The sequence below is a fragment of the Melopsittacus undulatus genome (genome assembly GCF_012275295.1).
Source record: "Melopsittacus undulatus isolate bMelUnd1 chromosome 26 unlocalized genomic scaffold, bMelUnd1.mat.Z SUPER_26_unloc_1, whole genome shotgun sequence".
Taxonomy (NCBI): domain Eukaryota; kingdom Metazoa; phylum Chordata; class Aves; order Psittaciformes; family Psittaculidae; genus Melopsittacus; species Melopsittacus undulatus.
In genome coordinates this window covers 46813-61817 of record NW_022993938.1, presented here as the reverse complement: position 1 = coordinate 61817, position 15005 = coordinate 46813, and the positions used below count along the sequence as shown (strand labels likewise).

Sequence of the window (15005 nt, the reverse complement as noted above, 5' to 3'; positions counted from 1 at the left end):
GATCTATGGGGTCTATGGGGTATCTATGGGGCTCTATGGGGCTCTATGGGGCTCTATGGGGATCTATGGGGATCTATGGGGATCTATGGGGTCTCTATGGGTCTCTGTGGGTCCCTATGGGGTTTCTATGGGTCCCTATGGGGTCTCTATGGGGCTCTATGGGTCTCTATGGGTCCTTATGGGTCTCTATGGGTCTCTATGGGTCTCTATGGGGTCTCTATGGGTCTCTATGGGTCTCTATGGGGTCTCTATGGGTTCTCTATGGGTCTCTATGGGTCTCTATGGGTCTCTATGGGTCTCTATGGGTCTCTATGGGTCTCTATGGGGTCTCTATGGGGTCTCTATGGGTCTCTATGGGTCTCTATGGGGCTCTATGGGTCTCTATGGGTCTCACTGGAGCACAGCAGCAGCAGGACACTCAGCAGTAGGGGGAGGGGCAGCGCGGCCATGGTGAGACCTGGAGAGAGCCTGAAAACACCTGAAACAGCCTCAAAATGGGTCCAAAACAGCCAAAAACGGGTGAAAATGGGCAAAAATGGGCAAAAAACACCCAAAATTGCCCAAAATCACCCCAAAAACACCCAAAAATCACCCAAAAACACCCAAAATCAGCCCAAATGACCCATAATAAAACCCAAAATAGGTTAAAACCGCCTCAAACAGCCCAAACCAGCCCAAAACCACCCAAAAGTCCCCCAAAACCACCCAAAACCAGGTCAAAAATAGCCAAAAAACACCCAAAAAGCACCTAAAAACCAACAAAAACAACACAAAAAAGCACCCAAAAGACCCAAAAGCAGCTGAAAAACCACCCAAAATCGGCCCAAAACAGCCTGAAATCACCAAAAATCGTCCTAAACATACCCAAAAATATCTAAAACCACCCCAAAATAGACCAAAAAACCCCTAAAACTGCCCCCAAATTACCCAAAATTACCTAAAATCACCCAAAAACACCCAAACCCACCCCAAAATAGCAAAATACACCCAAAACGACCCAAAACCCCCCAAAATTACCCAAATTACCCAAACCCACCCAAAATCATCCAAAATCACCGAAAACTGCCCAGAATCACCCAAAATTACCAAAAGTCACCCAAAATACCCCAAAACCCCCCAAAATTACCCAAAATCAACAAAAACTACCCAAAACCATCCAAATCAACCAAAACCACCCAAAATTACCCAAAAACACCCCAAAATCACCAAAAACCATCCAAAATCACCCAAAATTACCCAAAACCACCCAAAAATCACCCAAAACCACTCAAAATTACCCATACTCCCCAAAGCCAACCAAAATTAACCAAAAATCGCCCAAAATTACCCAAAATTACCCCAAACCCACCAAAACCACCCAAAAATCCCTGTTTTTCACCCCAAACCCTCCCCTCCCCTCCCCCACCTGAGCTCCGCTCTCCGGCCCTTCCCCCCTCCGCGGCGCCCCCGTTTATGGGCACTGGGGGGGGCGGGGCCGGGGGGGGAGGGGCTGGGGGGGCAAAGTCCGAGGGGGCGGAGGGGGGAGGGGTTTGGGGTGAAAAACAGGGATTTGGGTCAAGGGGCCGGTTTTGGGGTGAAAAAATGAGGATTTTGGGTCCAAGAGCTGTTTTGGGGTGAAAAAGGTGGATTTTGGGTAGTTTTGGGTGAAAAAAGGGTTTTTTTGGGTGCCCAGTGATGACTTTTGGGATTCTCCACCCAAAATCCCTATTTCTAATGTTTTCCACCCAAAAAAAAACCCATTTTTGTTGGTTTTCACCCCAAAATCCCCCATTTTGAAGGTTTTTCACCCCAAAACCATCATTTTTGAGGTTCTCCAGCCCATATTTGATGATTTTCAGCCCCAAACCCCCCATTTTGGGTTTATTTCACCCAAAAAGCCATTTTTGATGTTTTAACCCCAAACCTCCCCATTTTGGGGGTTTTCACCCCAAAAAACCTTCATTTTTGAGCTTCCCCACCCAATATTTGATGATTTTCACCCCAAAATCCCCATTTTTATGGTTCTCCACCCAAAAAAACCCATTTTTTGATGTTTTTCACCCAAAACCACCAATTTTTTACGGTTTTTACCCAAAACCCCCTATTTTTAATGGTTTTCACCTCCAAAAACCCCATTTTTGATGTTTTTAACCCAAAAAAACCCTTTTCTGACGTTTTTCACCCCATTATTCACATTTTACACCAAAAACACCATTTTTGAGGGTTTTCACCCCAAAACCTCATTTTTAACGTTTTAACCCCATTTTATTGTTCTCTGCCACCAGTTTGGACATTTTTCACCCCAAAAAACCTCCATTCTTGATGTTCTCCACCTCCAAAAACCCCATTTTCCACATTTCTCACCCCAAAATCCCCATTTTCAGCCCAAAAAACCCCATTTTCAGCGGTTTTCACCCCAAAATCCCCCATTTTTAGCGTTTTTCACCCCAGAAATCACCATTTTCCACATTTTTCACCCCAAAACCCCATTTTCACAGTTTTTCAACCCAAAAAGCCCCATTTTCAGCGTTTTTCACCCCAAAACCCCCATTCTTGGCATTTTTCACCCCAAAATCCCCATTTTCACACTTTTTCACCCCAAAAACCCCATTTCCACCATTTTTCCCCCCATTCTCACCCCCAAACATCCTCTTTCCCCTCCCCCCCCTCCCCGACCCCATTTCCGCCCTTTTCCACCCCAAAATCCTCCTCCCCCCCCTCCCACATCCGGGTCCTTTCCTCCCCCTCCCCCTCCCTCCTCCGGGTCCCCTCTAGCCCCGCCCCCTCCGCAAGCTCCGCCCCCTCCTCAGGCCCCGCCCCCTCCTCAGGCCCCGCCCACATCCGGGTCCTTTCCTGCCCCTCCCTCCTCAGGGTCCCCTCAGGCCCCGCCCCCTCCTCAGGCCCCGCCCCCTCCTCAGGCCCCGCCCCCTCCACAGGCCCCGCCCACATCCGGGCCACCGCCCGGCCCCACCCCTCCCAGCGCCTGCGCAGCTCCTCCCGGTCCCGCTGCAGCCTCCTGCGCATGCGCCGCGCGCAGAGGGCCCCGCGCGTGCGCAGCTCGGCCAGGGAGCGCGCGAGCGCCGCGCGCGCCTCCCGCGCGTACAGCCCCGCCCGCTCCCGGGCCTCGCGCGCCTCCGAGGACAGGTGCGCGCCCAGGGATGACGTCATCAGCCTGCGACAGGAGGGGGGGGGAGGGCTCCATTGAGTCCTATTGGGCCCCATTGACTCCTATGGGACCCCATTGATTCCATTGAGTACTATAGGGCCCCATTGAGTCCTATAGGGACCAATTGAGACCTATAGGGCTCCACTGAGTCCCATAGAGCCCCATTGAGTCCTACAGGGCCCATTGAGTCCCCCCCATATTGGGGTCTACCCCCCCAATTGCCCCCTATATTGGTGTCCCCCCCATTGACCCCTATATTGGGGTCCCCCCTCCCCATTGCCCTCTATATTGGGGTCTCTGCCCCCCATTCCCCCCATATTGCTCCCCCATATTGCCCCCCCCCATAGACACCCATATTGGGCCCCCACCCATTGCCCCCTATATTGGGGTCCCCCCACTGACCCCCATATTAGGTCACCCCCCCATAGACCCCCATATTGGGCTCCCCCCCACTGCCCCCCATATTGGGGTCTCCCCCCCCATTGACCCCTATATTGGTGTCTCTCCCCCCATTGCCCCCTATATTGGGGGCTCCCCCCCATTGACCCCTGTATTGGGTCCCCCACATTGACCCCCATATTGGTCCCCCCCATTGCCCCCTATATTGGGGTCCCTCCCCCCTTGACCCCCGTATTGGTCCCCCCCATTACCCCCTATATTGGGGTCCCTCCCCCCTTGACCCGTATATTGGGGTCCCTCCCATTGCCCCCTATATTAGGGGTCCCCCATCCATTGACCCCCATATTGGCCCCCCCCCCCATTGCCCCCTATATTGGTGTCTTCCCCCCCATTGACCCCTATATTGGGGTCTCCCCCCCATTGACCCCTATATTGGGATCCCCCCCATTGACCCCTATATTGGGGTCCCCCCTCCCCATTGACCCATATATTGGGGTCTCCCCCCCCATTGACCCCTATATTGTGGTCCCCCCATTGACCCCATATTGCCCCCCCCTCACCTCATCCGGGTCACTATGGGGCTGCCCCACACCCGCGCAGTCACGTTCAGAGCTGCCCCCTCCAGGGCCCCCCATAGGGAGGGGGGAGGGGGCGTGGCCACGGTGGGAGGGGGCGTGGTCTTGGTGATAGGGGGCGTGGTCTTGGAGGGCGTGGTCTTGGTGGGAGGGGGCGTGGCCTTGGTGGTGGGAGGCTCCGCCCCACAGCCTGGGGGGGGGGGAGGTTGAGGTCAATGGGGGGGCGGGGGTCTCTATGGGTCTCTATGGGGCTCTATGGGTCTCTATGGGGCTCTATGGGTCTCTATGGGGCCCTAATGGTCTCTATAAGGTCTCTATGGATTATATGGGGTCCCTATGGGGTTCTATAGGTCTCTATGGGGTCTCTCTGGGTTCACTATGGGGATCTATGGGTCTCTAGGGGGTCCCTATGGGGCTCTATGGGGCTTCTATGGGATTCCTATGGGTCTCTATGGGATCCCTATTGGTCTCTATGGGTCTCTATAAGGTCTCTATGGAACATATGGGGTCCTTATGGGGTTCTATAGGTCTCTATGGATCTCTATGGGGGCTCTATGGGTCTCTATGGGGTCCCCTTAGGTCTCTATGGGGGCTCTATGGCTCTCTAGGGGGTCCCTATGGGGCTCTATGGGATTCCTATGGGTCTCTATTGGGTACCTATTGGTCTCTATGGGTCTCTATAAGGTCTCTATGGGTCATATGGGGTTCCTATGGGGTTCTATAGGTCTCTATGGGGTCTCTATGGGTCTCTATGGGGGTCACTCACCCAGCAGCACAGTGGCTGCCACCAGCACCAGGAAGAGCCTCATGGTGGCAACTGGTGGGGAGAGGGCAATGGGTACAGTGAGGGGGGGTCCCCACATCACATCCCATAATAACCCATACCCCATAATATCCCATATCACCCCATATCCCACCCCTTATAACCCACAATATCCCATAATAACTCCCATCCCATAATATCCCGTAATAACCCCTATATCCCATAACCCCTATCCCACCTCCTGTATCCCATTCCCTACATCCCATATCCCATCATAACCCCTATCCCATTGCCTATATCCCATAACATCCCATAATAAACCCCATATCCCATCCCCCCATCCCATAATACCCCATATCCCATAAGATCCAATACCCCATAATACCCCCCATCCCATTCCCTATATCCCATTCCCTATATCCCATATCCCATAATACCCTCCATCCCATTCCCTATATCCCATCCCCCCCATCCCATAATACCCTCTATCCCATAATACCCCCCCCGCCATCCCATAATATCCCATTCCCATCCGCACCTTATCCAGATCCCTCCGGCTCCGAGTGGGGGGGGGGGTGACCCTAAATAACCCCTATGGGGTGTGGGGCGGAGCTATGGGGCAGGGGGCAAAGGTCACCCCCTCCCCCCCCCATTAACCCCAATGGGGTTCCCCCCCCATATAAGGTCAATGGGGGTGGGGACGCCGCCTTTGTGACGTCATCGATGACGTCAGAGCCACGCCCCCCCCCCCCCATTGGACTTTGCCCCCTATGGGGGGGGAGGCCCCAACGTGGCCGTGGGGGGGGCAAAGGTCACGGGGGGGGGGATGGGGGGGGCCCATAATGGGGTCAATGGGGCAGGGGCACCCCCATAATGGGGTCTATGGGGCAGGGACACCCCCATAGTGTGGTCTATGGGGGGGGGTGAGCCTCATAATGGGGTCTATGGGGGGGAACACCCCCATAATGGGGTCTATAGAGGGGAGAGCCCCATAATGGGGTCTATAGGGCAGGGACACACCTATAGTGGGGTCTATGGGGCAGGGGCACCTCCATAATGGGGTCTATAGGGGGGTTAGCCCCGTAATGGAGTCGTATGGGGCAGGGACACCCTCATAGTTTGGTCTATGGGGGGGGTGAGCCCCATAATGGGGTCTATGGGGCAGGGACACCTCCATAATGGGGTCTATGGTGGGAGGTGAGCCCCATAGTGGGGTCTATGGGCGGGGACACCCCCATAATGGGGTCTATGGGGGAGGGACACCCCCATAGTTGGGTCATTCACTTTATTGGGCTCCATAAGGGGGGGAGGACCCCATGGGGGGGTCCATGGGGGTCAATGGGGTGGCCCCATGGGGGTCAATGGGGGGGTCCATGGGGGGCCCCATTGGGGTCAATGGGGTTTCTTCATCAATGGGGGTCAACAGTCAACAGGGGGGTCAATGTGGTGTCCATGGGGGTCAATGGGGTGTCCATGGGGGTACCTCATCCATTGGTGGTCAATGGGGGTCCCACATCAATGGGGTGTCCATGGGGTGTCCATGGGGGTCAATAGGGTTCCCTCTTCTGGTGGTGCTCAATGCAGCCCAATGGGGGTCAATGGGGGTCCATGGTGGCCAATGGGGGGGTCCATGGGGCTCAGTGACGGTCAATGGGGCTCAATGGAGGTCAATGGGGTCCATGGTGGTCAGTGGGGCTCAATAGAGGTCAGTGGGGTCCATGGTGGTCAGTGGGGTCCATGGTGATCCATAGGTGTCAATGGTATGTCCATAGGTGTCCACCTGTGTCTATGGGATGTGCCCATCAATTGAGGTCCATGGGTGGCCATAGATGTCAATGGCGATCAATGGTGGTCAATGGAGGTCCATAGGATGTCCATAGGTGTCTATGGGATGTCCATAGATGTCAATGGGGTGTCCATAGCTGTTTATGGGGTGTCCATGTGTGTCTTTGGGATGTCCATAGGTGTCCATAGATGTCAACAGCAGTCAATGGAGGTCCATAGATGTCAGTGGTGATCCATAGATGTCAATGGAGGTCCATAGGTGTCTATAGGATGTCCATAGATGTCAACAGCAGTCAAAGGAGGTCCATAGATGTCAATGGTGATCCATAGATGTTAATGTAGGTCCATAGGTGTCTATAGGATATCCATACGTGTCTATGGGGTGTCCATAGGTGTCCATATGCGTCTATAGGATGTCCATAGATGTCTATAGGATGTCCATATGTGTCTATAGGATGTCCATGTGTGTCTATGGGATGTCCATGTGTGTCTATAGGAAGTCCATAGGTGTCCATGGGATGTCCATAGGTGTCCATAGAGGTCAATGGCAGTCAATGGAGGTCCATAGATGTCCATGTGTGTCTATGGGATGTCCACAGGTGTCCATGGGATGTCCATAGGTGTCAATGGAATGTCCATAGATGTCAATGGGATGTCCATGTGTGTCTATGGGATGTCCATAGGTGTCCATAGAGGTCAATGGCAGTCAATGGAGGTCCGTAGGTGTCCATAGGTGTCAATGGTGATCCATAGGAGTCTATAGGATGCCCATATGTGTCTATGGGCTGTCCCGTCACCCAATGGTGAGGCCGAAGCCACAGAGGAACTTGTTCTTGCGGTGGTTGAGGACGGCCCCAAGAGCCAAGGTCAGCGGCAGGGGAGGAAGCTTCTTCTCCAGCACTGCAGCCACCACCCAGCTGCTGTCCAGGGAGCCTGGGGACATAGAGACATCATAGAGACACATAGAGACACATAGAGACACATAGAGACACATAGAGACCATAGAGACACATAGAGACACATAGAGACACATAGAGACACATAGAGACACCATAGAGACCCCACAGAGATCCATAGGGACACATAGAGACACATAGAGACCATAGAGACACCATAGAGACCCCATGGGGACCCCATAGGGACACATAGAGGGACATAGGGTCACATAGAAACCCCATAGAGGGACATAGATACACATAGCGATCCATGGGGAAATACAGAGGGACATAGGGTCCCCATAGGGATACATAGAGAGCCATAGAAACCCCATATAGACCCCATAAGGACCCATACAGACCCCATAGACACGTCATAGACACCCAATACAAACCCACAGAGACCCAATAAAGACGCATAGGGACACATAGAGACCACATAGGGACCCATAGAGACCCATACAGACCCCATGGAGACCCATAGAGTGACCCCACAGACAACCCATAGAGACCTCACAGAGACATCATAGACACCCCATAGAGACCTCATAGAGACCCCATAGAGATCTCATAGAGACCCATAGACCCCATAGAAATCCATAAAAACCCATAGACCCCACACAGACAATAGAAACCCCGTAGAGACCCCATAGAAACACAGAGACCAATAGCAACCCACAGAGACCCCATTGAAACCCATAGACACCCTATAGAGACCCCATACAGACTACATAAGGACCCATAGAGACCCACAGACCCATAGACACCCATAGAGCCCCATAGCACCCACCTTTGAAGACCAGGTTGCCCTTGGGCAGCTCCAGTTGGTAGCCGAAGGCCACGGAGCTGTCCTGGAGCCTGGTGCTGGCCTCAAACTCCACCCCCACCTGCAGCTGGGGGGCAGAGGGGGGGTCAGAGCCACATGGGGGGGCACTGACACCCATTGATCCCCATTGACACCCATTGAGACCCATTGACACCCATTGAGACCCATTGGTACCCATTGGTCCCCATTGACACCCATTGACACCCATTGATCCCCACTGACCCCCACTGATCTCCATTGGTACCCATTGGTCCCCATTGACACCCATTGACACCCATTGATCCCCACTGACCCCATTGACACCCATTGTTCCCCATTGACACCCATTGGTACCCTCTGATCCCCATATGAGACCCACTGAAACCCATTCACTCCCGTTGGAACCCATTGATGCCCATTGACCCCCATTACCCCCTTCCCCCCCATTGACCCCATTAACCCCCATTACCCCATCACACCCATTGCCCCATTACCCCCATTGCCTCCCTTACCCCCATAACTCCCATTACCCCATTGCCCCCATTAGCCCCTTACCATCATTGCCCCATAAGCCCCATTAACTAACCCCATTGCCCCCTTACCCCCCATTCCCCCACTGCCCCCTTACCCCCCATTACCCTATTACCCCCATTGCCCCCATTACCCCATTACCCCCCATTACCCCCTTACCTGCTCATTGGCTCTATGGTAATAGGTGGCATGAGCCCCCGCTTGGCCCAGGGTCAAGGTCCCGATCCAGTTGGGTGCTACCAAGGTGGGGGGGGTGGTTATGGGGGTGCCCATTGGGGGATGGGGGTGTCCCCCGCCACGTAATGGGGTCAGTGGGGGGCAATAGGTATCAATGGGCATCAATGGGCGTCAATGGGCATCAATGGGTGTCAATGGGTGTCAATGGGAATCAATGGGAATCAATGGGGGTCAATGGCTGTCAATGGGCATCAATGGGAATCAATGGGTATCAATGGGAGTCAATGGGAATCAATGGGGGTCAATGGGTGTCAATGTGGGTCAATGGGTGTCAATGGGCATCAATGGGAATCAATGGGTGTCAATGGGTATCAATGGGCATCAATGGGTATCAATGAGGATCAATGGGCATCAATGGGTATCAATGGGCATCAATAGGTATCAATGGCAGTCAATGGGGTCAATGGGCGTCACTGGGCATCAATGGGCATCAATGGGTATCAATAAGGATCAATGTGTACCAATGGGAATCAATGGGTACAAATGGGTATCTATGGGTATCAATGGACCCAATGGGTATCAATGAGGTGTCAATAGGGTATCAATATGTATCAATGGGTATCAATAGGTATGTGTATCAATAGGTATCAATAGGTATCAATAGGGATCAATGGGGTACCAATGGTTATCAATGGGTCTCCATAGGTACCTGTGTATCTGGCCGCCATGGCCACCACGGTGCCCTCCTCTCCAGGCCGTCGGTGATAAACCAGCTCCCCCCCCAGGGCCAGGCTGGAGGTGACACTCTGCAGGTAATGGGCAACCAGGATCCCTGCGGCAAGGGGGCAATGGGGTCAATGGGGATCAATGGGGGTAATGGGGCAATGGGGATCAATGGGGGCAATGGGGGTAATGGGGGCAATGGGGGTTAGGGGGGGAATGGGGGTAATGGGGGCAATGGGGGTCAATGGGGTAATGGGTTTTAGGGGGCAATGGGGTAATGGGGGTCAATGGGGTAATGGGGGTTGGGGGGGAATGGGGGTCAATGGGGGTAATAGGGCAATGGGGGTAATGGGGGTGAATAGAGGTAATTGAGGGCAATGGGGGTAATGGGGACAATGGGGGTGAATGGGGGTAATGGGGGCAATCGGGGACAATGGGGCTTGATGGGGGTAATAGGGGCAATAGGGTTAATGGGGGCAATGGGGGTAATGGGGATCAACGGGGGCAATGGGGAGAATGGGGGCAATGGGGTTGAATAGGGGTAACTGGGGTAATGGGGGTCAATGAAGGTAATCAGGGACAAAGGGGATAATGGTGTTCAGTGGGGTTCAATGGGGTCAATAGGGTTCAATGGGGATCAATGGGGTTCAATGGGGATCAATAGGAATCAATGGGTATCAATGGGGTTCAATAGGACTCAATGGGGTTCAATAGGACTCAATGGGGATCAATGGGGTTCAATAGCACTCAATGGGTATCAATGGGTCCCCCATCCAGCAGGGGGCGCTCACCGGAGCCCACCAGGATGTCAGGGTTCCCCAGGGTCAGGGCTGCAGTGAAGTCACTGCCTCTGTACTCTGCATCCAGCTGCCAGTTGATGAACTTGGCCTGTTGGGTCTGGGGGGGCAGAGATGTGGGGTGACCCATAGAGAAACATAGAGACCCCATAGGGATCCATAGAGACACATAGAGACCCATAGAGACCCCATAGACACCCATAGGGAACCATAGAAACCCCATAGGGACCCCATAGAGACCAATAGGGATTCATAGGGACCCATAGTGACCCATAGAGAGACCACAGAGAGAGCCATAGATCCTATATTATCCCAGTGTTATCCCATTATCCCACTGTTATCCCATCATTATCCACCCATTACCCCGTTATCCCAGCGTTATCCCATTGCTATTATCCCATCATTATGTTAATGTTATACCATTACCATTACCCCATTACCCCAGTGTTACCCCATTAACCCAATATTACCCAATACTACCCAATGGTATCCCAATGTTATCCCATTATCCCAATGTTATCCCAATGTTATCCCAATGTTATCCCATTACCATACCCCATTATCCCAATGTTATCCCATTACCATCACCCCATTATCCCAATGTTATCCCATCACCATCACCCCATTATCCCAATGTTATCCCATTACCATCACCCCATTATCCCAATGTTATCCCATAACCATCACCCCATTATCCCAATGTTATCCCATTACCATCACCCCATTATCCCAATGTTATCCCATAACCATCACCCCATTATCCCAATGTTATCCCATAACCATCACCCCATTATCCCAATGTTATCCCATTACCATCACCCCATTATCCCAATGTTATCCCATTACCATCACCCCATTATCCCAATGTTATCCCATAACCATTACCCCATTATCCCAATGTTATCCCATTGCCATCACCCCATTATCCCAATGTTATCCCATTGCCATCACCCCATTATCCCAATGTTATCCCAATGTTACCCCAATGTTATCCCATTACCATCACCCCATTATCCCAATGTTATCCCAATGTTATCCCAATGTTATCCCAATGTTATCCCCATGCTATCCCAATGTTATCCCATTACCTGCAGGGCCACCTTGGAGCGCAGGCTCTGGGAGAGCTGATGCAGAACCTGAGCATTGAGGCTGCCACTGTTGTCCATGGCCCCAACCAGCACCGGGAATGCCTGAGACACATAGAGACCATAGAGACACATAGAGACACATAGAGACCATAGAGACCATAGAGACACATAGAAACACATAGAGACACATAGAGACCCATAGAGACCATAGAGACCATAGAGACACATAGAGACCCATAGAGACCATAGAGACCATAGAGACCCATAGAGACCATAGAGACACATAGAGACACATAGAGACCATAGAGACCATAGAGACCATAGAGACCCATAGAGACCCATAGAGACCATAGAGACACATAGAAACACATAGAGACACATAGAGACCCATAGAGACCATAGAGACCATAGAGACCCATAGAGACCATAGAGACACATAGAGACACATAGAGACCATAGAGACCATAGAGAGCATAGAGACCCATAGAGACCCATAGAGACCCATAGAGACACATAGAGACCCATATGGACCCATAGAGACACACACAGACCCATAGCTGCCCCATAGCGACCCCATAGAGACCCATAGGGACCCATAGAGCAGAGGGAGCATGGCACTATACCGCCCCCTGGTGGATGCACAGCAATGCACTGCCTGGAGCCTGCTGGAACCCACATAGAGACCCATAGAGTCCCCATAGGGATCCCATAGAGCCCCCATAGAGACCCATAGAGATCCCATAGAGTCCCCGTAGGGATCCATAGAGCCCCCATAGAGACACATAGAGATCCCATAGAGTCCCCACAGGATCGCATAGAGCCCCACAGAGACCCCATAGACCCGCATAGGGACCCCATAGAGACCTCTAGAGACCCCACAGACACACATATAGACCCATATAGACCCATAGAGACCTATAGGGACCCCACAGAGACCCCAAAGAAAACCTACAGAGACCCCATAGAGACCCACAGAGACCCCATAGATCCCCATAGAGACCCCATAGAGACCCATAGACCCCATAGGGCCTCACCTCAGTGGGGCTCAGCTGCTTGGTGCCCACGTAGGTGGCCCCAAAGTGGTAACTGGAGTCTCCCAGAGTGCTCAGCGCCACCGTGTGGTTCACCTGGGGACAGCCCCATAGAGACCCATTGGGACCCATAGAGACCCATAGGGACCCATTGGGACACATAGGAACACACTGGGACCCATAGAGACACTGTAGGGACCCATTGGGACTCATAGGGAACCATTTGGACCCATAGAGACCCATTGGGACACATAAAGCCCCATAGAGACCCATAGGGAACCATTGAGTACCATAGCGACCCATTAGGACCCATAGAGACCCACTGGGACCCCATACAGACCCACAGAGCGCCATAGAGACCCATTGACAACCATTGAGTACCATAGGGACCCATAGAGACCCATAGGGAACCAGTGGGACTCACAGAGAGCCATAGGGACCCATAGAGACCCACAGAGCCCCATAGGGAACCATTAGGAACCATTGAATACCATAGCGACCCATTGGGACCCCATACAGACCCACAGAGCCCCCATAAAGACCCATAGCGACCCACAGAGACCCCATTGAGACCCACAGCGACCCCATTGAGACCCATAGCGACCCCATTGAGACCCATAGCGACCCCACTGAGACCCACAGAGCCCCATAGAGACCCATAGAAACCCATACAGACCCACAGATCCCCATAGAGACCCCATTGAGACCCATAGCGACCCCATAGAGACCCCATAGCGACCCCTGCCCCCCAAGTGACCTGGAAGTGGTTGCTGAGCCCCTTGTTCACCGTCAGCTTGACCCCCTCCATCTGCACCGGGAAGAGATCTATGGGGCAGAGAGAGACAATGGGGATCTATGGGGCAGAGAGAGACAATGGGGATCTATGGGGCAGAGAGAGACAATGGGGATCTATGGGGCTGCCCCATAGCAACACACAGGAGAGGTAATGGGGATCTATGGGGCAGAGAGAGACAATAGGGATCTATGGGGCTGCCCCATAGCAACACACAGGGGAGGCAATGGGGATCTATGGGGCAGAGAGAGACAATGGGGATCTATGGGGCTGCCCCATAGCAACACACAGGGGAGGCAATGGGGATCTATGGGGCTGCCCCATAGCAACACACAGGGGAGGCAATGGGGATCTATGGGGCTGCCCCATAGCAATGCATGGGGGGGCAATGGGGATCTATGGGGCAGAGAGAGACAATGGGGATCTATGGGGCTGCCCCACAGCAATGCATGGGGGAGCAATGGGGATCTATGGGGCAGAGACAATAGGGATCTATGGGGCTGCCACACAGCAATACATGAGGGGGAAATGGGGATCTATAGGGCTGCCCCATAGTGATGCACTGGGGACCCCAATGGGGCTCTATGGGGCAATGGGGACCCCAGTGGGGCTCTATGGGTCCCAATGGGTCTATATGTGTCCCAGTGAGGCTCTATAGGGCTCTATGGGGGTCCCAATGGGGCTCTATGTGGCAACAGGGACCCCAATGGGGCAATGGGGACGCCAATGGGGCTGAATGGGGACCCAATGGGGCTCTATGGGTCCCAATGAGAACCCCATTGGGGCTCTATGGGGCAATGGGGACCCCAAGGGGGCTGAATGGGGACCCCAATGGGGCTCTATGGGGGTCCCAATGGCTTCCAATGGGCCTCTATGGGGCAAATGGGACACCAATAGGGCTCTATGGGGCAACGGGGACCCCAAAGGGGCTGAGTGGTGACCCCAATGGGGCTCTATGGGGCAATGAGAACCCCAATGGGGCTGAATGGGGACCCCAATGGGGCTCTATGGGGCGACAGGATTCCAATAGGTCCCAACAGGGACCCCAATGGGGCTCTCTGTGCCCCCCACCGCCGCTCTATGGGGCAGCCCCACACCGCTCTATGGGGCAGCCCCACACCGCTCTATGGGGCAGCCCCACACCGCCCTATGGGGCAGCCCCACACCTCTCCCCCCCCATTCCCTCCCACTCACCCTTGCAGCGCCGATGGAAGTCATCGAAGGCCCCAGGGTTGGGCAGCGGCTCCGGGGCCGGCTCCGTGGGGCTCCGTGGGGCAGAGCTATGGGGCAGCCCTGCCCCATAACCAGGGCCTGGGGTTACCGGTAACACCGGAGGGGGGGACCCGGCCGCAAGGACGGAGCCCATGGCGGAGCTCCTGCTCCTTCACTGCGCCTGAGGCGACTGAGGCGAAGCTCCGCCCACCGCCTCCTATTGGCTGCCTCGGTTTGGTGCTGCAC

The 15005-nt window shown here is 53.8% G+C and overlaps 2 protein-coding genes across 2 annotated transcripts in view; both read right to left on the bottom strand.

Annotated features, from left to right (window-relative positions):
- Window positions 1-6405, bottom strand: part of LOC117438113 (apolipoprotein E-like) — an 8961-nt gene extending 2556 nt beyond the window's left edge. The window contains exons 1-4 of the mRNA XM_034073529.1: window positions 6366-6405; window positions 4886-4936; window positions 4105-4309; window positions 2914-3151 (exon numbers count right to left, since the gene is read on the bottom strand). Coding sequence (XP_033929420.1) covers window positions 2914-3151; window positions 4105-4309; window positions 4886-4928 — 486 coding nt within the window. The 5' untranslated portion in view covers window positions 4929-4936; window positions 6366-6405. The remainder of the gene's footprint in view (window positions 1-2913; window positions 3152-4104; window positions 4310-4885; window positions 4937-6365) is intronic.
- A 1014-nt stretch (window positions 6406-7419) lies between these two features.
- Window positions 7420-14966, bottom strand: TOMM40 (translocase of outer mitochondrial membrane 40). Its single transcript, XM_034073532.1, has 9 exons — window positions 14742-14966; window positions 13512-13579; window positions 12758-12850; window positions 11724-11825; window positions 10630-10735; window positions 9825-9947; window positions 9098-9174; window positions 8393-8495; window positions 7420-7600 (listed from the first exon to the last, which is right to left on the bottom strand). Exons 1-9 carry the CDS (start codon window positions 14911-14913, stop codon window positions 7461-7463), a joined length of 984 nt encoding a protein of 327 aa, XP_033929423.1. The 5' UTR covers window positions 14914-14966; the 3' UTR covers window positions 7420-7460.
- Between the last annotated feature and the right edge of the window lie 39 nt (window positions 14967-15005).